The following is a 16,004-nucleotide window of genomic DNA, read 5'->3' as shown; positions in this document are numbered from 1 at the left end:
AATCAACCATGTCTTGAATCAATATATATTGTTTTCCATTTAAGCACAACTCTGACCAAGTAAAAAAGCAATGATACCAGTATGTGCGTGTGAGTACAGCATTCAAATTTAAATTCAAATTTTATTTGTCACATACACAGTCATACACAGTACGATATGCAGTGAAATGCTTATACGGCTACCGGTGACCTTAAAAAGAAAATAAAAAACTATATATAAGGAATAAATATTAATAAAAAGAAATAAAATACCAAGGAAAATAAATGTAACTAGTAAAATAAACAAAATGTACAAATAAGGGCATGTAAAAATATCACAAAATATAAAATATAGGAATATGGGGGGGGGGATATATATATAAATTTTTAAATGTTTTAAAGTGGCAAAGTGGCAAAGTGTCATGTGCAATGGCAGATAAACATGTATTGTATAAAGTGACTTATGAAAAGTGACGTGCAATGGCTTCAGATATGTAAATATGTATTGCATGAATCAGTGTCAATGTTTAAAAGATATTACTCCTGCATGGTGTGATGTGATTGAGAGACCTTATCGCCTGCGGGAAGAAGCTCCTCCTCAGTTTCTCTGTGTTGGCCTTCAGGGAGCGGAATCACTTCCCAGACCGCAACAGAGAAAACAGTCCATTGTTGGGATGGCTGAGGTCCTTCACAGGTTCTTCCTGGCCTTGGTCCAGCACCGCTTGCTGTAGATCAAGTGCAGGTCAGGGAGCTCGGTGCGGATGATGCGCTCAGCTGATCGCACCACCCTCTGTAGAGCTCGTCTGTCCTGCATGGTGCTGTTTCCAAACCAGCATTCTCTCAGTACTCTGTATAAACATGTCACTATGTACCTTAGTGTTGTTGTATGTAGATTATTTGTCTGATATCATTCTCCCTTTTTCAGAGAGTGCTTGAACTTGATGCCAATGCTGCTCTCTGTGAACATATTTTCACTGATGAGGCAGGGCTCAACATGTAGATGACCAGGCGGCATGGTAGGAACATTACAGGTGTCCTTGTCAACTCGATACTACTATACCATACACCCCGTTTCCTAACATTCCATGACAAACTTAAAAATATCCTCATCCTCTCACAGGTAGAGGAAACAGAGAAGCCCATTCATGTTGTCATTTGGGATAATGTATGTTTCACCCGAGCCGCTCTGGTCTGCAAATGGTTCATGAACAAAGCATTTTAGCGCTGTACCATCCACAACATTGCCCATTTCTAAATCCACCCTTTCAGCATGGCAGTGGCAAGTTTATGAACACAGACCCCACAAGCATTTTGCGCTTGATGCCATTTATGCAGACGAATGAGAGGGACGGATCCACTCTGGCAAGTGTTATTTTCCCCCACTGCTTGGCCAGGGGGAACATCAAAGCTGAGGTGGATGAGATCCTCTGGCTTGGCTCAGGGCATGATGCAAAGTGATCTGTTTTACCGTGTTAAGCAATTTCTTTTTTATTAGTTCAGCCGAACATTTTGTACTGCGGTAATGAACAAATATTTATTTTGTTACATTTTTGTATCCATGCACTGTTTTTCTTTGTAGTGTTTCTGATTGTACGTACTTGCGTGGATATCAAGTGGATTACAGTGGATATAAAAAGTATACACACCCTATTAAAATGCCATGTTTGTAATGTATTTAAAAAAAAGATTAAAATGTTATATAAGATAAATAATTTCAGTACTAGATCCACCTGTAACGTGACCTATATCCTGTACAACTCAATTGAAAAAGAATCTTCTATTGTGATAGAAGAGTTATTATAAATTGATAGGAGTGGGTTAAAATTCGCAGTGACCATTTATTTATTTCTTTTTTTACAAGGTTGCACTAATGTTAGATCAGGATCTCATAATTACTAGTCAGTAAGCCATAATTATGAAATTGACTTTAGTGATTTCAGTGCGGTTTCGTAAATCGAGGACTTTTATTCTGAAACATATTTCTAACGCCACTTCTTCCAAAATGGCGGCGTCCTGAGACAGCGTGTGTAGCAACATTTTTCTTACTAAACATGAAAAATATGTTTTTTTAAAACACTGTGTTGTTTTTCTCTCGAGCTGCTGTCCGGACAAAACTACAAAATGAAGTTAAAGGCTAAACCTCTGTCTCACAAATCAGAAAACACCTACCGGGTAAGTTTATCTCAGAACAGCAGTTAGTATAAAGCTACATGAGGTGAGAGCAGGAGCTTTAATGAGATGACCCATGTGTAAGAGTTAGTAGGTAGTTAAGTGCAAACTGTGCAAAAAAGATGTTATCAGGTTATTAACATGTTGTTAACTTTAATTAAGTAGGAGACTACTTTACAGCTGCTGCATTCGAAAAAAAACAAAAAACATCCCAAAACCATCACACTGCTGAACTCTGACTACATCAATATACCATTACACCACTTTACCTGTACTGTATTACTCTTTACTTTTATTCCTTTTAATCTTCTATATGTAATTGTAGGATTGTAAATATTTATAGCATCTCTTAATACACTCACATACACACACACACAGGACATATACATAAACATATACAATTAATTAATTTCTATACACATTGTACAAATAATCCATCACCATCAATTTTATCTATATGTATACACACAGAGGGGTATACACGTGTGTATATGTGTGTGTGTATATATATATATATATATATATATATTTATTTATTTCATATAAAAAATATATGCCTCTCCATAACCATGCTATATATATTTTACCATATAAGATGCACAATGCCAGTAATTATCACTATTTGGAGTTCTGGTAAATGCTAAACAGCATTTTGTTGCTAAATATCTGTACTATGCAATGACAATAATAAAGTTTGTTCTTTCTTTCTTTCTTAATCATGTTTTAATGACACTGTTTCAGTTTCTCACATTTTCGGAAAGACTTGCAAATGTGAACATCGATGTGATCCATCGGATCGATCGAACAGGGAGTTACGCTGAGGTGGGTTTAATTGCAGTACAACACACATAAAGTTAAACTTTTAAGCACTGTTGAAATGCTCAACTGAGTGTTTATCAGAACCTGTTATAGCCCAGTATATATTCTTTCATCATGTTTCTTCTTGCTAGGAGGTAGACACCTACTTTTTTGAAGGATGTATAAAATGGAGAGACCTGAACCTGACAGATCACTTTAGTAAGTGTCAACCTTTTTTTTTTATTTGAGGTAATATAATGTATCAGATTGGACTCTGGTTCACAGGTATTTGTTTAACTAGTTTGTTTTGAATAATTGTGTGAATTTGTTTTGCAGCTGCCTTTTCAAGGGAGGTTTTTCACAAAAGTCAGTCCTATCACATGTTGGTGTTCCACCAGAATGCCATAGTGGAGAGTCTGAAGACTCATCTGTCAGTAAAGAACAGCCTGGCCTTCCAACCGCTCTTAGAGTAAGCTTTAGTTTTTCTATAAATATTGGGTTATTGCACCACAGACTGCTGCTTTGTTTTACTGCAGGCTTTTTTTTTTTGGGTGCCCTCTGAAAGGATACACAAAAAAATATCTCTAAAAAGGTTAGGGGAAGTCAACATGACACAGTATGGAGAAAAAACTATGTTGCAGATATATTGCAACTTATCTATGTATAAAATAAAGGATTAAAGGGCACCTATTAAGCAAAATGTACTTTTTAGTAATTTTTAGATATTCAGACAGGTCTCTAGTATGTGTACAAACAAATGTAGGAAATTTGAAAAAAACTCTGTATTTCTTCTATTTTCATTGTTTTCTCCACTTTTTTAACTATCTATTCACATCAACACTAAAATGGCACATATGGATGAAAAGTGTAAAATAGGTTTTTGAAGTTTAAAAATGCATTATCTAAGGCATATTTCAGCCAGATCATTAACAGATACTTTGGGGAACCTCTGACACCTGTTTTAACTTGTAAATATTAATAATTATAACCATTATATTAATATGTTGTAAAACGTGGGACCTTTTAAAGGCCTCCAAATTTCATGAAAATACATAATAAACTTTTGTGGAAAACAATTTTATATAAATACTGGAATTAAATGAAATTGCAAAGGGTTAGGGTTAGATATAGTGACTACTTATTTTGATATTACAAATTCAAACCTGTCCCTCTATTTTTATAGTCTTGTTGTCCAGTTTGCTCGTGACCTCCAGACAGACTTTTACCCTCACTTTCCTGACTTCTTCATCATCATTACCTCATTGCTTGAGACACAGGATACTGAGGTGCTGGAGTGGGCCTTTACCTGCCTCTCCTATCTCTATAAGTATTTATGGAGATTGATGGTGAAGGATATGGACAAGATATACAGGTGAGAAGAGGATGGATGAGGGGGAATTATAGAGTACATAAGTGTAGTTACAGAGTTATAACAAGTGTATGTTATAGGGATTGTCTTTCTTTTTGATTATGTGAGTGGGATAACATTAGGTTTGTTTATGTTCTAAGTCTTTACAGCAAGCTTCTGGCACACAAGAAAGAGCACATCCGTAACTTTGCAGCGGAGAGTTTTTCCTTTTTGATGAGAAAGGTACACAGCTACAAAGAGGTATTAGACTGTTACTTGGTGGTGGTTCTAAAGCACGATACTAATTCTGTTTTTCTCAGGTTGCAGATTTTGACAGCTTGTTTACACTGATGTTTGCGGATCTGGAGAAGTATCCTCAGAAGGCTGAGGGAGTCGGGCAGCTCATCTTTGAGATGTGCAGAGGAGTCTGCAATATGTTCCACTCTTGCACCAATAAAGTGAGTCTAAAAATATAGTAGGCAAGATTGACTATTAATGTTTTGTTTTTACATGCTGTTTGTGCATTATGGCTTTGCAGTGTGATATGCGTTGTAATATTTAGATTATGCTATTTAAAAATTGTGGAAAGCATGGATTAAGCTATGGTTATGCAAATAGATACAGTACTATGCAAAAGTCCTATAGACCAAATACCAACATTCTTGTATTATAGTTTTGAGGAATAGTTCTTCAGCCTTTCTGAATGACATTTTCTACTCTCATTGTCTGCATTTTCAGTCCATTACCTGGTCGGTTTCAGATGAATGTTATTTTGCTTGTTAAACCTTACAATGACCTATGAATCATTTAAGCATAAAAATACATCTAACTTGAGGCACGAACCAGTAAGAAACATGTGCAGATGATGACAGATGATCAGGCTGGTGATGCTGAACGATGAGTGGTTGAAACAGACGAGAGGGAAAACGCGATTGATGTTCAGGTTGTTAAACAGCCAGTTTTTAAGTTGTATCATCGAGCACCTTTGTAGCTTGTCAAAGAAAATCACTTGTTTTACTTACTTTAATTTATCCTACATAATTAAAATTCATTAAATTAGTTTAGATTTAAAGAAGTGGAGGTGGCTCATGATTTAACAAGAAAAATGAGCAGACTAAAACGTCAGAACATTGCAGTTAGATGCTATGTGTTACATCAGTATTACAGATTTGCCCAGGCATAAATCCAGTATTTTAAATCAAATCTTTTATTGTAATATTGTATTGAAACTGAATTATTATTTAGACTTTACTATTTGTCGTATAATGTTTATTTATGTCTTAGGCTTTGCCAGTGGCTCTGCAGAAACTTGGTCCCTCTGGGGAAGGAGATATTGCTCTGCCGTGGGATTCCATCAAAGAAGCCCTTGATCACATGGCCGAATCTTCAGCCAATTATGTTGCAAAGGAAAACTTCTTGGTTTTTTGGGATTCGTTACAGGTAGAAAATGTTTTTATGCTCATTTCAAATAATTAAAAAACTGTGGGTTATATTTACATGCATAGTTTGTTTAATGTGATTCACAAAATCTTAAAAGCGATGGACTTCCTTTTTTGCTACTTTATTTTTGCCTTTTTCTTTTCTTCTCCCAGGCTTGCATCAAATACTTGCTCCTGAAGCTGGAGGCAGGGGATTCTAAACAGACCAGCCAGCACATTGAAAGGGTCTTGTTTATTTACCACACACTGGTAGAGTACAGAAAAGGAGCCAAGATCACCAATCCACAGTCTGTCTGTGAGGTACACAAATATACAGATTTCTGTGTTCTGTTCTTGGTGATCCCATTTCTATACTAATCCACAAACTTTGCAGAGTTGTTGTGTGAAATTGTTGGCTTTGGTTTTTGCTCTTGCAGTTACTTCTCCAGCTGGTCAGTACTAGAGGGCTGTCCTACACCTGCTGCAGTTTACTGCTTCAAGTGATCTCATCGTTTCTGCTTGCGGAGAACCTGTCCCTACCAGCAAATATGATCCAGGAGCTGGTGAAAAAGGTCAGTGTGTTTGCGTGTATCTTTACATGTGTGCACATAAACACATATGCATTCTCATAACATAATGTGTGCGGTGGGAATTTAGTTTTATACATGTCTCAGTGAGCTGATGATTTTCCACTTATTGTTGTCGTAGGTCTTTACTAGTGGGATGGATCGAGATCTTATTTTGTCATTCGCCAAAGAGATGTTCAGTATGGAGCAGTTTGAGCAGGTCAGTTTGTAAAAGTATTCAATATTTTTTTCATTTTTTTTATTTTTTTATTGAGCCTTAGTAAATCTTCTTAGTGCCTTAGAAGTAACAATTGAGCTTACAGTGCATATCTACTTGCAGCCATTCAAAGCAGTTGGATTTATTAAAAAAATGGGATCACTTAAAAAAAAAAGAAAAAAACTAATAGATTTTATGAGTATTGTTGCAGTTATTTAAAATTTCTTGAATGAATTTATAAGAATATCTGTGTTTCTGAATGTTTCCATCATAGGAGCCAAAATTATTTAAAAGATTTTATACTGACTGCATCATAAACACACAAGTAGACACTATACTTGTTTTTAAATAATATGGGTTAAGAAATATCATATGGGATTAAGAAACAGCATCATGTAATGCAGTAGTTCTCAACTCCTGGAGGTTCACATGTTAGTGTTTTCCCTGCTCTATCACAACCACTTAAATTTAGAAAAAGCTGTTAATAAACTGGTTAAATTAGATGTGCTGGAAGCAGACCGGGAAGGTGGTACATTATTATTAATTAATAAATGAATTAATACTTGCGGATCTACTGGCTATAACTCTAATTTCTCAGGATAAGTTGTATTTTAAGGGAATAACAATCTTATGTGTTTGCCATTTGCCATGTGTATGAAGATTAACTTTGCCATGGACACTGAGATACATATCATCGAGTTCTTATAAGAATGTTAACTGCTTAGCAATGCAGTTATATTAGGACCAGCCTGGATTTAGACATTACTGGTGAATACGCATGTTGTTTTTCTAGCTGTTTCTGCCCAGTATGCTGCAGTTTGTGGAGCAGCTGTTCTCCAGTGATGATTCTGTGAGCAGACTGTTGACTCTGGAGTTGCTTGTCAGGCTGATCCTGGGTAAAGCCCAGCCTCCTACTGACGGCTCAATGGCATTTGAGAAATACCCACTGGTCTTCACTGGGCAGTCTGGAGGGTAAGGTCACAGACATCTGATTAAAATGTTTCATTTTCTCATTTAAATTTATATAGCAGAGGGTGTCAACTGATGGACCACAGTCCCGACTGAAACCCAACAAAATTTTTTAGCAGAGTCAGACACCTGTACATTAAAACATCCCAGTGCACATGTAAGTCTGTTTATGTCTGTAATTGAATTATTTGTTTTCGGCAGATTATACGGGGTGGACAAGGCACACGCGGTATCGGTTCCTCAGCTCATCCTCTCCCTCATAACCGTTCCAGAGGAACAGCTACTATCCGATCTCTCTCAAATTTGGGCCGCCCTGGTGCTTCTTCCTCATCTCAGGCAAGAACTTCACTTCTTGCTCAAACACCTGCATCAGTATATCCTTGTGATTTCTGTCTTTATGCTAATGTGAACATGGTTTTGCAGACCCCTGGAGGCAGCAAGCGTGATTCCTCCTCTAACTGCCCTATTGAATCGACTGTTACATGAGGTGCACAGTGAAAAACTTGGGAAAGGTTAGTGCTTGCTAGCTATATTACTTCCTAGCACTTTTTCTTTGTGTTTTTATTTTGATTTTGGTAAATGCTGTCAAGGGAAAGTGTTTTATTTCTATTGTATCACAGCCAACAATCTCACTTATTAATTAATGTATTAATAATGTATTAATTAATGAGTTTATGCGTGTAAATATTTTGCTGTTGACTTCATAGTTGCTTTCAATATTAGTTCATGTTAGTGCTTCCAGTTGTTCCCTTACCCGCCAAACTTACCATCTCCTTTATCCTGCAGACATTTTCTCAAATTGTTTTTTATCTGCTTAGTATTGAGCTGTTTAGTGTATTTTTAAAACCTGTAAATATAGTGGTGTATGTAAAGGTAGATACAAATGAGCATGATCTTAGATCATTTAAATGCTTGATGAAGTTGTGTGGTAAAAAAAAAAATCAACAGTTGAACACTGTTATCTCTTATAATAAAAATTAAAAGCATTTCCACACAGAAAATATGTCAAGAACTTTCAGAATTGAGATTAAACACCTTTGTGGCTATAAGAAAACCATTTGCTCGTGGGATCAATCAAAAAAAAAAAGATACAGAGAGAGCCTTTGCAGTAATAGCAGAAAGTTGTGTGGTTGTGAGTTTAGAATGACCCTATACCAGAGCAATTAGCATGTCAGGATGAGATGGGTGAACATACTGTAAAACGATGCACCCATCTTACATACTGCCCACAACGCAAGGCTATTGATGCAATTTTATGATTTGGGGTTGCTTAAGTCAGCTGATTATTTAAATGTGCTGAATGACAAGGTTATTTCATCAATTCATTTTTGAAGGATTCTTGGAGCATGAGGAATTATTTTCACCTGGCCACCATATTGTATATGATAATCAAAACTAATTGTGTTTGAATGAAATCCTGGAGTATATGACCAAATATACAGTTAGAATAAGCACATTAAAATAAAACATGTCATTTGAAATTATAACCTGAAATGTTATACAAAATGAATTTGCAGTCTGATTAGAGCGTCAAAAGTGATGTCTACACAATAAGCAGTTTGCTCACTTTTTGTAGTCTGTTTGACAGAATTAGATGGGATTTTCTACCATACACCATATGTACATTATGTATTGATTGAATGAAACAAAGACTGCAAACAGTCCCTGTGATAACAGCTCTGTCTAAGACAATGTAGTGCTTTTTTTTCTCATTTGTTTTCCCCATTATCTTATTTTATTTCTTTAGGAGGGCTTTTTGTGGCACGACAGGCCCTAACCACATTGCTGAGCTTCAAGGAAACAGCATTGGTCTTGTCTCTGCTCCCAGATGAGCTTGTCCGTTGCATCATACAGTAAGTTGTTTCTGTTTAAATTGTTTAAAGCTGTGGTGCTTGTGTGTTAATTAAGAGTGTAGTAAGAATATTTTCTATGATTTTGCACAGGAAGTTTCCCACTGATCTTTCTGCACTGCTACTGGCTGACCTGTACTACACCAGACTGTCCCTCAACGGCTGCTCCGCACAGTTATCTCACAACTCCTTACTGGAGCTATATCAGATGTTGCAATCCAATTTTTCTTCCAACATCTCAAAGGTAGCATTGCTATTCATTGATGCTGAATTCTGCAAACATTCTGACCTTGGATATTAATTTTAAATTAAGTTGCATTTTTTTAGAGGTCTGATTTTTTTCTTTCTTTTCTCTTCAGATTCGTCTTCTGACATTGAGAATTATGTCCCACTTCGAGGCGGATCTTCCAAAAACAGCGGAGGTAGCTTATCATTTTTTTTTTAAACGATCATTATGTAAAATATACTGTATGTCCAACTTTGTCTTTTTGTGGTTACCATAAGCATTCAGTTCTGTAAATGATTTTATATGTGTAGAAGCTGATAATTGATGGTCCTTTCTGTTGAATCTGGTGATCAGCTTAGACTATGTCTAGTACTATAAGTATTTATTTATTTATTAGATTTTTCCAGCTACAAACCAGAAAAGGTGGGCAGAATCCTGCCCCAAAGAGCGAGTAAAGTCCCGTGCTATTAATGTGTGGATAGCATCACCCGGATTCGAACTCGCATTGATGGTGGCGAGAGCTTGTTATTTCTGCTATACAAAACTTCTAACGTAGTTAAAACGAATACAGTACATTATTGTATACCTGTGATTTGAATTACAGCTGGCTCGAGGACTGCTCTTGCACACAACTAATCAGTACCTTCTGACCCTAAATGCTGAGTTGTTCTGTCGTGTCCTCAGATCTGGTTTTTAAATATAACCACACTTATGTGTAACTAGAAATTATTTTGTGAAACCTTTAATTTTTTCCTAATGTTTGCAGGGGGAGGAAAGCTCCAACACGCAGACAGTGTTTGCCATCTGCCTGCAGGCCGAGCAGGTACCAGCTACAGTGCAGGATTACAGAGAGAAGCTGCTGCACTTGCGCAAACTGCGCCATGACCTGGTGCAGCCCTGCCTCCCCAAAGGCCCTTTCCACCAGGTACACAACACATCTGCTTCTGTACACCTAAGTCAGGATCACTTTGGGTCTACCAGCCCTGATGTCTGTTTTTTTGCAGGTTCCACTGAGGTACCTCATTGCAATGCTGTTCGTTAATTTCAGACCTTTGTGGGACGCTGTTATTGACCTCCTTGCGTAAGTGTAGCCTCAGAACTTTAGTGCACTGTCTTTTTTTTCTAGCTGTATTATTATTATTATTATTTTTTTTTTGGATATTGAATTAAACATTTTATTATTTTAGGTCACATGCCAGAGATATGGACAACAAGGAGTTTTGGATTGTTTACTATGAACATTTGGAGATGGTCGCTGGTCTTGCAGGTAGGTTTTTTTTAATAAATCAAAGGAGCAATTAAATATTCTTGAAAAGCTGATTTTGATTATATACATTGGTGTTTGAATAAGTAAGGAAAACACATGATTGCCTGCATTATAGAGGAATAATCCATTCTGGAGTAGTGAGATAGAGCCTAATGCAAAGTGGAATTTATTTCCTCAGAAATTGATAATTTTTCTTTAACAGCATCATCCAAGGCATGTTGTTCCTATTATTACAATATAATTTGCCATTGATTACAATTAAATATTTCATTCATTAATGACATAATACACTTTTAAACTGCTTACTTCAAGTGTTCCAATCAAATTTTGAAAAGAAGGCAAAAGTACTTTGTTCAGTCCCGTTTTTCTGGTCAGATCGATTTTGCATAATTAAGTTGGCTTGAGAAAGCCAACTTACTGATATCCGACTTAAACTTATTATTATTATTCCGAGACTAAAATTTTCAAACGCTTCTCCTCCTAGAGCTTTAACTCCACTAACTCCAAACTCGGCCCAGACCTTCAGACTGATCTCACGGGGTGTGCTATATCTTTTCTAACTGATCGGACTTACTAATTGCCCCGCAGGGGCAATTAACCGCCCCAAAAATCCCATTGACTTAACATTGAGACGAATTTTGACGGTTTGTTGCGCAGAGAGGGAATTTTGTAGAAGCGTTAAATTAACCCTATTTGAAGATGTTTGCAGCCTTTGTCAAAAGATACCATGCACAAGGGTATAAGTTTTACCCCCGGGGCAAGAGAGGTCCCCAATTTGCCCCATTGACATATAATGGGGATTTTGGTGATGAACTAGTCCCGCACCATTTATCGTAGACCCATGAGTGAGGTGTCAAAGCGTGCAGAATATTCGGGAATAGTCTTCTATGACTTTACTAAGGGGTAAATTTCAAGTCAAGTCCCATTGACTTATAATGGGGATTTTAACGAATTATAACTGGTCCCGCACCGTTCATCGTAAACCAACAAATGAGGTGTCAAACCGTGCGCCTTATTTGGGGATCGGGTGCTGTGACTCTTTTAAGGGGTGACAGACTTAACATTGAGACCAACATTGCCCGAACCCCATGAGTGAGGTGTCAAACCGTGCGCCCTATTCGGGAATGGGTTGCCGTGACTCTTCTAAGGGGTGGGTGGTTAATTGCCCCCGCAGGGGGCAATTAACCACTCACAGACTTAACATTGAGACCAACATTAACCGAATCCCATGAGTAAGGTGTCAAACCGTGCGCCCTATTCGGGAATGGGTTGCCGTGACTCTTCTAAGGGGTGGGTGGTTAATTGCCCCCGCAGGGGCAAACCGTGCGCCTTTTTCGGGAATGGTGTGCTATGACTTTTGGTAGGGATCCGTCGCACGGTTTTCCCGAAATTCCCAATTAACCACCCCATTTTCCCCTATTCATTTAAATGGGAAATGGCCCGAAAAAGGGTGAAAACATGGGTCACTTTGAAAGCTTACCGTTCGGCCATAATTTGTCGTAGAAACATCATTCAAAGTTTAAACGGGTCACAAGACTTTGGACTTTTACGGATTGGGTCCATGTTTTGATAACTTTCACGGTTGCTTCACGACAGCAGTTTAGGTTTGATGAAAATTTTGATTTTTCACCACGCGTGCCACTGTCAACTGCCATATTCACAGGGTGTGAATCGGAGGGTGTCTTTACACTGTCACCACGTCAATATAATACACTCTACGGGCATGAGGATTCAATATGTCGTAGTCAGGAAGTTCCTGCCACTCACGGTGAAAGAATTTTTGCGATCGGACCTACGGTTCTCGGTTGGGAAGCGTTTGTTTGAGAGCTTAATTATTACAGTTTGCGGTTCTCTGTGTCTGTCACAGAAGAGTGTGCGTGCGCATGCACGACCCATCCCCCACACCACCGACTTGCTAATGCCAATTAGTCTCAATCAAACTTCTCTTCTATGTACTATTTCTAACCCATTCAAACTCATTCAAACTCATCAATCTATCTATCTATCTATCTATCTATCTATCTATCTGTAATCTGATTATTTCTATCTATCTATAGACTTCCCTTCTATGTACTATTTCTAACACATTTTAACTCATTCAAACTTATCTAACTTTTCTAATCTATCTATCATCTGACTATTTTAACTAATCTATCTATCTATCTATCTATCTATCTATCTATCTATCTATCATCTGACTATTTATAACTAATCTATCTATCTATCTATCTATCTATCTATCTATCTGTAATCTGACTATTTCTATCTATCTATAGACTCAATCATGAATCTATCTATCTATCAATCTATATATCTGTAACTGTCTATCTGTCTGACACTATCTATCTATCTGTCTTTTAAACCTTTTAAACTTAAACTGTTTTAACTTTTTAAACTTTTTAAACTATTTTAAACTTTTCACACTTTTAAACTTCGATCTCCGGCTTTCTCAAGCCAACTTAAAGTTTGTCTAAACAAACTTTTATATCTAGTTACATCTTAACATCTGACTTTACATTGTGGACATTAATGCGTCTTTTTTCACTTCTTCTTGGTTAAAACATCATATTGGTTTAATCACTCATTTATTTCAAATAATGAATGCGATTTTATCAAAAAATATATTTGGGATTTTTCTCTGGAGTATGGCATTTAGTTTTTTATCAAGGTCCAAAAGAAGGAGAAAGCCAGATGCCTTGTTTTAGCTGTTTTGGCAGTTATTGCTAGCACTGCTATAAAATCGCCGTAACTTTGGGTAGTAAAAGTCATAAACATTCTTTTTTTTGTATCAGAGAGAGAACTTCAGCAGGATGAGGAAGTTGATGAAGTCAGTGATGAGGATGAAGGATCAGGGTCAAGGCTGGGTCCAGAGGCAGATGTGATCAACAGCGGGGATGTTGGTGTCCTGTTTCTTGAGCAGTTGGAGCAAGCAGACAGTGTCGATGATCGCACCGATTTCACTAACTTTCGTAGTTTGTTGTGGAGGGCCATGAGCCAGTTTCCTGACAGGGTGGAACCACGGAGCCGAGAACTCAGCCCGCTGCTGCTGCGCTTCCTCAGGTGTGTGTATATGTGTGCTTGAGTGTTTCCATGCATTTGTTTGAGTGAGGGTACTGGATTAAAGAAAATATTTTCTAAGTGCGGCAAAGCGTTCATCGTTTTCCTGATGACTGACACAGAAATGAGTTCCATCCAGCTGACCTGCTAGTGGCCCCAGTTCAGAATCTTTCGAAGAGGAACGACTCTTCCACACAATTCATGGTTGAGACTGAAAAGGAGGATGTGAGGATGAGAGAGGGAGAGGAGGAAGAAGAAGAAGACGTGGAGGAAGAGTCCCAACAAGCTGGAAGAAAAATGCCAAGGAGAGCTGCAGCCAAGTAAGAAATATCACACTCATGCATTTATTATATGTATTATATCATTTATCTATTAAATGCATTATCTGAGGCTTATTTCAGATGGAAAATTAACACACACACATACACACACACACACACCCTTTGCGAGAGCTCTGAGAGCTGAGGTAACCTGTTAAAGCAATAGGAAAAGTATAGGACTTTTAATTTATAAAATGAAGCTTTTAAAGAATACTTTGCAGTTACTAGAAATAGGGATGCACCGAAATTTCGGCCGCCGAAAATTTTCGGCCGAAATAGCATTATCGGTTTTGGCCGAAACGTTAGAAAGCGCCGAAAATAAAAGCCGAAATTGTCGCCACGCCTCTCCCATCCTCCCGTCTCGTTCGCGCTGTCATTACGCATCAAACACGGAGTATGTCGGCGGTTTGGAAGCACTTCAAAGTTTCAGATGAGGACAGCAAAGTTGCAATATGCAACATTTTTTTAATACAAACAAAAAGAAAATATTTTAAACATGTTTTTTAATGAAGCCATTTTCGGTTTCGGTATCGGTTTTCGGCCAAGTGCATCCAAAAATTTCGGTTTCGTTTTCGGCCCAGAATTTTCATTTCGGTGCATCCCTAACTAGAAACATTACATAAGTAAAACATGACAGGAGGTAGAAGGATGGTACAGAAATGTGAACTTTTTACTGTCACAGGCTGCAAAGTGCCCAAAGATACCATTTAAATATTGGTTGTTTATGTAACAACTCTAGCAGCAACCTCCTTTCCCCTCTTGTCTGTTTCAACCACTCATCATTCAGCATCACCAGTATACTAGACTTATCACCAGCCTGATACTCTGTCATCATCTGCACCTGTTTCTCACTGGTTTATGCCTTAAGTTAGATGGGTTTTTTTAATGCCTGAAATGATAACTAAAAACGTGCCAAAAACGTCTAAAGTCTGTTGAAAGCAAAATGTGAAGAAACAAGGGCTCAAGAATCACCTTGTAAATATCTTAGAGTTGTGTTTCCAAACATTCTGATTTGATTTAAAGGCTGACATCTAACATACTAATATGTATGTAATGATTTTATAATAAATCTTTCACAGGACATAGAGCAACGTAACTGGTATACATTGCTGTTTCAATATAAATAAATGTATCTCCTTTTTAGGCAACTCATTGCTCATCTTAAAGTCTTTTCCAAGTTTACTAATCCCAAAGCTTTATACTTGGAGCCTGAAGTACGGGAGCTGTATGCTCAGGTAAGCTTTTTTCACATCAAATAACAAATAGTTTTTTTATTGCGTAAACAAGAAAACATAAACAATTTTTGTGTTTAGCTCCTGTGCCATAAGGACCAGCAAATTCAGAGGGCAGCACTGGACTGTTTGATGACCTACAAAGACCCAAACATTCTTCCTTACAAGTAGGTTCAGTTCGTCAGCCGACTCATGCTGTCTTTCATCATGTTTTTAAATTGCTGCTGATGCACTAATGACAGTAATGAACTCTGTAATACATACTGTGATAGATTTGTAATAGATACTGTAGTCATGTGTATGAAAAAAGCCCTTTATATTCAGAGCGGATGCTGATGATATCTGTAAGTAAGTTTCATGTTTCTGTCCTCAGTGAGAAGGTGGAATGCACACATTGCTCCAAGAGTTTGACAATTGTTAAAAGCCTTACTGTTAGTCACTTTTGCTGAATTATAGGATACATTTCATGTCCTCAGAAACATCCCATACTCTTGTTATCAGTTTTGAGCAATGACCTTCACTGAGCTACATTGCAGGCTTTTAGCAGTGCCAAAGTAATGTGAATTCAGTGTTTACTTCCTTTTTTTTT

At 37.4% G+C, this 16,004-nt stretch overlaps 1 protein-coding gene across 1 annotated transcript in view; it reads left to right on the top strand.

Moving 5' to 3' along the window:
• The first annotated feature begins 1,988 nt into the window (after nucleotides 1-1,988).
• Nucleotides 1,989-16,004, top strand: part of utp20 (UTP20 small subunit processome component) — a 31,670-nt gene continuing 17,654 nt past the window's right edge. Inside the window, exons 1-24 of the mRNA XM_053508350.1 lie at nucleotides 1,989-2,150; nucleotides 2,889-2,969; nucleotides 3,098-3,164; nucleotides 3,282-3,414; nucleotides 4,129-4,317; nucleotides 4,455-4,536; nucleotides 4,614-4,751; nucleotides 5,578-5,733; nucleotides 5,886-6,032; nucleotides 6,149-6,283; nucleotides 6,420-6,497; nucleotides 7,288-7,466; nucleotides 7,665-7,799; nucleotides 7,887-7,975; nucleotides 9,211-9,316; nucleotides 9,407-9,557; nucleotides 9,673-9,735; nucleotides 10,306-10,464; nucleotides 10,544-10,620; nucleotides 10,727-10,806; nucleotides 13,599-13,866; nucleotides 13,986-14,183; nucleotides 15,328-15,418; nucleotides 15,497-15,582. Coding sequence (XP_053364325.1) covers nucleotides 2,100-2,150; nucleotides 2,889-2,969; nucleotides 3,098-3,164; nucleotides 3,282-3,414; nucleotides 4,129-4,317; nucleotides 4,455-4,536; nucleotides 4,614-4,751; nucleotides 5,578-5,733; nucleotides 5,886-6,032; nucleotides 6,149-6,283; nucleotides 6,420-6,497; nucleotides 7,288-7,466; nucleotides 7,665-7,799; nucleotides 7,887-7,975; nucleotides 9,211-9,316; nucleotides 9,407-9,557; nucleotides 9,673-9,735; nucleotides 10,306-10,464; nucleotides 10,544-10,620; nucleotides 10,727-10,806; nucleotides 13,599-13,866; nucleotides 13,986-14,183; nucleotides 15,328-15,418; nucleotides 15,497-15,582 — 2,939 coding nt within the window. The 5' untranslated portion in view covers nucleotides 1,989-2,099. The remainder of the gene's footprint in view (nucleotides 2,151-2,888; nucleotides 2,970-3,097; nucleotides 3,165-3,281; nucleotides 3,415-4,128; nucleotides 4,318-4,454; nucleotides 4,537-4,613; nucleotides 4,752-5,577; nucleotides 5,734-5,885; nucleotides 6,033-6,148; nucleotides 6,284-6,419; nucleotides 6,498-7,287; nucleotides 7,467-7,664; nucleotides 7,800-7,886; nucleotides 7,976-9,210; nucleotides 9,317-9,406; nucleotides 9,558-9,672; nucleotides 9,736-10,305; nucleotides 10,465-10,543; nucleotides 10,621-10,726; nucleotides 10,807-13,598; nucleotides 13,867-13,985; nucleotides 14,184-15,327; nucleotides 15,419-15,496; nucleotides 15,583-16,004) is intronic.

Source organism: Clarias gariepinus, chromosome 12, assembly GCF_024256425.1.
Source record: "Clarias gariepinus isolate MV-2021 ecotype Netherlands chromosome 12, CGAR_prim_01v2, whole genome shotgun sequence".
In the NCBI taxonomy this organism is placed as follows: Eukaryota; Metazoa; Chordata; class Actinopteri; order Siluriformes; family Clariidae; genus Clarias; species Clarias gariepinus.
The sequence above is the reverse complement of the archived record's forward strand: the minus strand, read 5'-3'. Positions and strand labels throughout refer to the sequence as shown.